At 26.5% G+C, this 8217-nt stretch overlaps 1 protein-coding gene across 1 annotated transcript; it reads right to left on the bottom strand.

Moving 5' to 3' along the window:
• Nucleotides 1-584: 584 nt before the first annotated feature.
• LOC112599690 lies at nt 585-4401 on the bottom strand (the record flags this gene model as incomplete). The annotated part of the gene is made up of 8 exons (XM_025346711.1): nt 4148-4401; nt 3849-3979; nt 3669-3785; nt 2496-2588; nt 2284-2420; nt 2128-2225; nt 1333-1441; nt 585-617 (listed from the first exon to the last, which is right to left on the bottom strand). Coding segments are annotated over exons 1-8 (972 nt in total), but the record flags the coding sequence as incomplete, so codon positions are not given.
• Between the last annotated feature and the right edge of the window lie 3816 nt (nt 4402-8217).

Raw genomic sequence — 8217 nt, 5'->3', positions numbered from 1 at the left:
AAATGATGAGTTAGCTTTATAAACCCATTTCATAGATAAAAGGGAGAATGAGAAGTTTATAAAATTTATCTTATTCCATTGTAATAATTTTGATAATTGGAATATTATTTCGAGTTTTTTTTCTTAAATACTTGTATTAAGCTTTATGAATTAATTTATAACCAATGTAAAAAATAGATCAATCATGAACTCATCACTAATGAAATAACTTTTTATTATTAATTAACATTAAATTCAATTAATTAATTTTAAAAATAATTATTAACTTAGTATTATTTTTATTTTTGCGTCACGTAGATATTTTATAATATTTTATATCATTTAAATATTTACTTATATTCATTATGGATATATTATTATTTCCATGGAAAAATCGTCGATGGATTGCTTATTATTTGGTAATTATAAATTGATTTTTTCCTTTCAATCATACATAATATCATCATTTTCAGTGAAAAAATGATTACATGGTTTCGCATCGATTTTTAAATTTCTGCAGTTGTCTAAAATTTAAATATCATCGAATATTTTAAAATATTAGTTTAAAATAATTTTTTAAGCTAAAAGTTTTTTTTTATACTTAGTTCAGTTTTATTGTTTAATTCCCTTGTATTTTGCTGAAAATTAAAAAAATATGATCAAATTTAAATACAATTTTTAGTGTAGTACATTATTTTACTAAAAATTTTAATGACTGTTTATTGTTCAATAGATTAATAAACCAAATTAAAATTTTTGTTGTATCGATTGGTTAAAAAATATGGCCATATTATAGTGTATTATATTTTATAATGCTATAACCATAAAGAAGTTTGAAATCAAAATTATGTTTTTAGGTACAGTAAGGTAAAATATTTTATTTAACGAATCAATTTTATGAGGTAAATATATTTTTTTTAGATTTTACATATTTCTGAAGAATAACTTATAAATGTACCCATAGCAGGTACATCGTTATACTTCTGTTGTTGTTTAAAAATAAAAAAATACTATCTCTATTCAAATATTTTTTTCCGTGCTCATTATTTCTTATTATAATATTAAATACCATATTTTCTTTCAATAATGGGTTAAAAAAATAAAATATTTTATATAGATGACCACAAATGAATTAAAAATCATAACTTTATAAATTACAAACTTAACTGCATAAGTAATGAAATATTTATATTCATTATGTATACATTGAAATAACCATATCAATTATATCAAAAATAAATACGATTTAAAATGTATTTCTATATAATATTCACTATATAGTGTATTATATTATGCTTGATATAGTCAGGCTTGTTCATTTAGCTTATACTTTAAAAATTTTATCACGATTACTATTTTTAAACGTCTGTCAATTTTCTTGTCAATGTAATTTCTTGCTTTTTTGTACTCTGTTATAGAAGCCAATGTAAGACTTAAATGCAATGGTTTATGTTCGGTATTCCTGTAGGTGACAGTCTCATTAAGCACTAGTAAAGAGTTTGTTAAAAATAGAGTTAAGTCTCGGGGAACTTTTCTGTCAAGTTACTCAACGTGATTCCTGTCATTGGTTGGAATGACATACGTACAAAAGACTACATTAAATATAAATAATATTTGTTCGTGGTATCAGTTTCACCAACTAATTATAAATTTACTTTGGTGCTGTAAACATTAATTTATTTTCACCGAAAAATATACATGAAACTTCAACGGTGTTCTTTATAAAACTCTAATATAAAACAAATTGGTAATTTTAAGAGCATGGAAACATTAAATTATTCATATTTTGGCTCTTGATCATAATTTATTTTTATTTGTTCATAATTTTTTTTTTTTTTTTAATTTGACTAGTATTTGCATTTAATTGAAGTAAGAATAGTAAAATATACTATGAAAAAAACAAAGTCAAAATAAAATAAGTAAATATTAATATTTAACAAAAGTCAACGTAAATTATGGATGTAATATGAATTATATGTTTTAAAATATAAATAATATTTTACTGATTTATCGTAAATTTAGTTAATTATGTTTTATGTATGATATGACTATATTGGTCATATAATATGATAATTGAAAATGACCTCATTGAAAATGCCGAGAAATCAATAATAAAAATAAAAAATGCATTAGGTAATATTTATTTACCCGTTAGTTGATATTGGGATTTTGTTCTTTTCTTTACAATGATCGCTTAATAATTCCTCGCTAGCAGGAATATCATGACTAACCAGAAGCATTTGGGTCTAAGTAAAATATAAGTGCTCTTAATACTCAATTTTTTTTCGACTTTCCTATACGTACCAAGTCGTTGTCGACTTCAGTGGTTCTACAATTCGTTTGGTATTTCTGGTCGAATAAATCCAATTTGTTTTTCCATTCGTTTGTGCGTTCAATATAATTCCGATATACCACATCAGTAATCTTGGACTTATTTTTGTCTGATGGGAGAGGGTTGTGTATATTACTATGTTACAAAACATGTTAAAGACTATCAACTATAATATATTATTTACCAAAATTAGATCTTGATAGTATTTTTTCGGAACCTGATAATCTGTCCGTCAGTAGTAAGTCGTTTTGTACTGTGAGGATTGAATTTTGTATTTCTAAACCATTAAACGCCGTTTAAATTAAACACAATTGGGTTTAAATAAAATAAGAGTAGATATATATTTATATTAAACAAAAACATTAAAATATTAACAGGTAAGATTGGATAAAATAATCATTGTATTATTCTATTAAACAATTAATATTTAACATCATTATTTTAGTCAAGGTAATATTTAAAAGCAGGTATTATAAATATATTTTTTAATAAGTTAGCATAACGAGTATATATAATAAGATATGTGAAATATGTCACGTTAGATTGAGCTCATGTTGTGCTAACGCATTTTCTTCTCAAGTCCATTATCACAAGATCGTAATAATTATAAAAGGTTAAATAAGATCAAAATAAACAATATAATAAAAAATGTATTTCTTAGTAAATATGATAAATATCTCTAAATAAAAATTATTAGTTTCTATATCAAAAATAATGTACAACGTAAACGGGTGTAAAACAATGTTTAGTTCTATACTTCTATGTTTTGGGCATTATTACTGCATATGAATTTATAAATTAGTTTAAGATACAACTAAAACAAGTTTTAAATCGTACATATAAGAAGTTTATGGAATTATTTGCCTTGTTCATTACTATTCAACTTCATTCGTTGCGCTACATTTCCAACAAATTTTTCTTTATATTTAATGATTTTTAAAAACTCCAAGCGTGACTTAATATTTTTCCAATAAAAAATTATTCTTTGCATGGTATTTTGTAATAAATTTAAAATATACACTTTAAGCATTATACAAGGTGCAACAGATGAATGGATGTTTTTTAAATTTTAAAGCATTGATAAATTGATAATTACTAATAAACATGATAAACAAGTATTTTATTTTATTTACCAATAATTATTATATTTTCCTGATATTATTTTTTAATCCAAAATATTTTAAGTACAATATGTAATTTGTGTCAATTATATTCCCATAAGTCATAAATGAAAACGTGAATTGTAGGCAAATGAAAATTTATTAGTGAAAAAATTGTACAATAATGATTAAAAATCTAGATATTAACATTATTAACATTTTATAATATAAATAATATTTTAAATACTATTCTTTACCAGTATTTTTACCAACTATGTCCTTCAATCTCGGTAATTTACCATATGGCTTTATCAAATGATTAAGGTAATTGCAAATATCAGTTATAATATCGATTCCACCTAATAACATAAGTCCTAAAATATAAATAATATATTTTACTGTCACTCTAAATATCGTTGCTTTAAATTTGAACAAACTGATAAACACTACTAGTTGGCCATGTTTCGACAATCCATAAAACCAATCAGAGTCGTTATTCGTTTTTGATTTTAATGCTGTTAATTTTAAGGATTCTATATCTTCGACCGGATTAATGTCAAAGGAAAAACTAGAATATCACGAGAAAAAAAATAAATTATTCAAACATTAAGCTATCGCTAAAAGAGTTGATACTGAATACGATATGTGCTTTTAATTATAATTTGTATAATCAAGTTCATTTTATATTTTCGTCATTCATCACGTTATTCTATAAACAATAAAATAATACACTTACTCAATAATATTGTACGCTGTAAGACTTTTGGTATAATATGTCCTGTCGAAAACTTTTTGCAAAATAAATAAAAACAAAGGATCCTTGCAAACGTCCAATATATTTCGGAGAAAATCTCTCTTCACATCCCATATACTCGTTACGTACCATTGTTGTAGGTTGCGAAATCGAAACATATCGTTTCCGTTCATAGAATCTAAGTGCACATTTATCTTGTCCTGCAGCATCAGACTGTCTCCATTTTGACTTGTCATAATTAATTAAACAATTACTGTTTTTGGTAAAATATCAAAATATATTTCAGCTTGAAAGCAACTATAATTCACTAGAATGAAACACAAAAAAATAAAAAATAAAAATAGAAAAAAATAACAAAAAATAAAAACAACTACGACGAAGCACATTTCACATAGAAACTGAATGTTTAATTTATATTAGTCTTAAAATGAATTTATTTACAAAAATATCAGTGAGTACGCACATAGCGTCGTTCAATTATATTTCGTTTGATGTGATTAATTCTCTTGAGTCTAATAAGCTATTTCGACTTAGTCAAATGGTTCAAGCATAAAAATAGGACTGACAAATTACTTTCATTATACACGTGTATCCTGCACACTTATGTCTAATAACGTTGATTTGTTACTGTACAAAGCAGTGCGGTACACTAATTGACGTGTCCGAGGACCAAGACACGAGGGTGATTTTGAGATATTATTTCCAACAAAAAATATAAATCTTAATAACAGTTACTGATCCGAATACCACGATAGATAATTTTTGAACGTTAATAATAACTCTTATAAATCATCGTTCAAAAAGTTATCACGTACATCTCTATACATATACATTAAAAAAGATAAGTTACAAGTTTAAAATATTTATGTACCAAATGATTGACAATGAAAATGGACCATTCTAAAAAAGTTTTATTTAATTTAAAATCAAATAAAATTATTACACATCACATAACTACTTACATATTATAAGTTATCACTTAAAATTAGATCGTGATATTAAAGCTTAAAAACGCAAAATATCTGCTTACTCCAATAAAAGTGCAATGTGTTATCACTTATCAGGATATGTATATTATAAATTTTATTTTGTTTAAACAAATCTCTCTGCACATTAAATTATATTATTACATTTGCTGTATATTACCTACACATGACCGGAAACGTTTAAACTGATTTGTCACTTAAGAATCTTAAGATGCAAAGCCATGTAATTTAGGTGAACAAACTGCCGTGTAAAGTGTTTTATTATTATTATTTTTTTTTTTTTTATAAGTGAATTTTATGTTATAGTAGACTACATTTATTTATAACATCGTAACTAACAAAGTAACTACTTAATTTTATTATTGTAAACAATCATTGTTATTGTTATAAAATATAATGCAATTTATTTATATATTTTTTTTATTTTAACCATTATTATATTTATAAAATTATTTTGATAATATCGATACGAAAAATACTGTTACTTTTCTTAAAATAAAATTATATTTTACAAGGACTATATATACAGTCATTTTTAAGAAAAAAAAATAGTTCTTACAAGGTACCTAATTACTCCATCTTTATTAAGTTTTAAATCGATTATAAAAGTGAAATATACGTCTTACAAACATTTTCTTTGTGCTATTATTTTCCGGAAAAGCAGCATTATTAATGTGAGCATGATAAGTTTGTCTTGCAATTCTTATTTTTGATATACGAAAAACGCAAATAAAATTTATTTCATTGTTATTTTTGTCTTTGTGAATAAGACGAAAAAAAATACAAATGAAACATAAATAATATAATAACTAACAGCAGCAATAACGTCATGTTACTCGAAATTTGTAGAACGATAAATTATTTAAGATATTATCAAAATACTTTCGTAATATCCTTTTTAACAACAAATGAATCAAAAACAAAATGTATATGTATACATAACATTATATTAAATTTATTTCAACGATTTAGTTTTATTTTTTCTTGAAGATTTAACCTTTCAGCAAATTCATGGGATAAACTCTCTGTGATCACATAAACAATCATATGTTTCGATTAGATTCACTTGGATGTCATCTCGAATAACACGACCTAAACCAACACAATAACAATAACATGAACAAAAACAATAACAACGTCGATGACGACGACGACAACAATAACCGTCCAAACGCCCATGTGTCTGCCGTTCGGGTGGATGAAGCATATTATACATCAGGCATGACATTAACTTGCAAATGCCGTAAAGTCACCGTGACTCGCGAGTGGGTTGTTAACGGTTTACTATTAGGTAAAGCCCATAGAAATGGTAAGCACGTCGAGAAACTTATGGCGATAATCGAATAATGCGATGGCACTCAAAATGGAACGTTCGACAGCGATTAAGACCAATATAATCTAGAATAAGGCCACTCCCTTCCACCCTACCCGCTGTAAAAGCACACACGACTTGCTTCTCCCTCAGAGTTTCTTAGCGTCACTTTATTATTAAACGCCGTTCGAGACGAACGCAAAACTTTTCCGGAGTATGTGTCAATTTACAGCGAACTGGCAGCATCGCTGCCGCCACCGCCTCCACAGACACCGCGTAATTACGCGCACTAAACAATAATACATATGTTTTCGTAAGTGACGGAACCCATTAGGCTAATGGAACCTCGTCGTCGTCATCGTCGTGTACCTTTTTCGTTTAATATTACTCGGGTGTATTTTTAAACGATTTACTATACCACCGCTGTGTTAAGTGCAAAGTTTCTGGGAGACTCGATGCTCCCCACGTTGTATTATAGGTATATATTATATTATTATGGGCGAGTGAAATGACGTTACCATTGCGCGTGTGCATAGTTTGAAAAAGTAACAAATCGTATCACTTTCGTCTGCTTTCGATATCCATTTGTTGCTGCATACGCCGTATAATATATATACGTGTGTTCGTCGTTCAACGCGGCGAGCCAAAGAAAAGGAACACCGCCGAGAATACAATAATTTAAAAATATTTATACCTACTCGATAATTTAAATATTTTGATTGAAATTATCGAATTATTATTCTATTACAGTCGAGTGTACGGTAATTTATCGAGAAAACATCGAATGAATAATGCAATGTTAAATTGTTGTCTAACTTGTTTAGAATCTAAATTTTGTTTAAACAGAAATTATGACTGAAATATGCAAATCTTTAAAAAAACGTACTAGGTTTAATTTAAAAACGCATAAACTATATTATTACGTATACACTAGGACCTAGGTGAAACGACGAAACAAATATTACTCAAAATCTTTTATTTAAATAACAAATGCTTATGCTATACGTACAGTGACAAAGTATTATATTTTCTGCGAGACAGTCAAAATACGTTTATCTTCACGCGATTAATGTAATGTTATTTCGTGTGCAATCCAAAAATCATTAATCCAACGATTACAGAGAAATTGTATTCAGTAATGCTACCTGATACAACTATAAAAAAATAATGTGTTAGATATGAGTGATGTGACTATATTAGTTACCAGTAATTTGATGAATAGTGACAGTGTACATTCGTGTACAATAATATCATTTGACATAAGTATATTATAAGTAATGTTATGTATTATTATTATTATTATTATTATGTTATTAAAGTTAAGTTAAATCAAATTTAAGAAATTTATTTTTGTTCTGTATTAAATGCTAGGTCATAGAGTTGGCGGTTAAAGCATTTTATGCTCACCATTTGTTTAAGAAATAACCGTTTGGTCCTTTACTGAACTTTAAATCGGTCGTTCGCGAAAATAGCGTATTTTTGCTAAAACTGTTCAAATACAACGGCAATAAGATTAGGTAATAATAAAATAACCCCATATAATTTGCGAAAATCCAACGTCGTAAAGGAATCGAAGGGTTGTCGTTTTCAGACGCGTATAAACATTATTCGTATAGTTCCGTTATATATTTGATACTCCACAAATTGGGAAATATTATTTTTTTAATTTTCCATAAACAAAATAAACGAATGGCACTATTGTTGCAGAACAACGTTTCACCAACTAAATAGCAAACGTCGAAAACGCTACAAAA

The sequence above is a fragment of the Melanaphis sacchari genome, unplaced genomic scaffold (assembly GCF_002803265.2).
Source record: "Melanaphis sacchari strain LSU unplaced genomic scaffold, SCAv2.0 Contig0_pilon_pilon, whole genome shotgun sequence".
Lineage (NCBI taxonomy): Eukaryota > Metazoa > Arthropoda > Insecta > Hemiptera > Aphididae > Melanaphis > Melanaphis sacchari.
The sequence above is the reverse complement of the archived record's forward strand: the minus strand, read 5'-3'. Positions and strand labels throughout refer to the sequence as shown.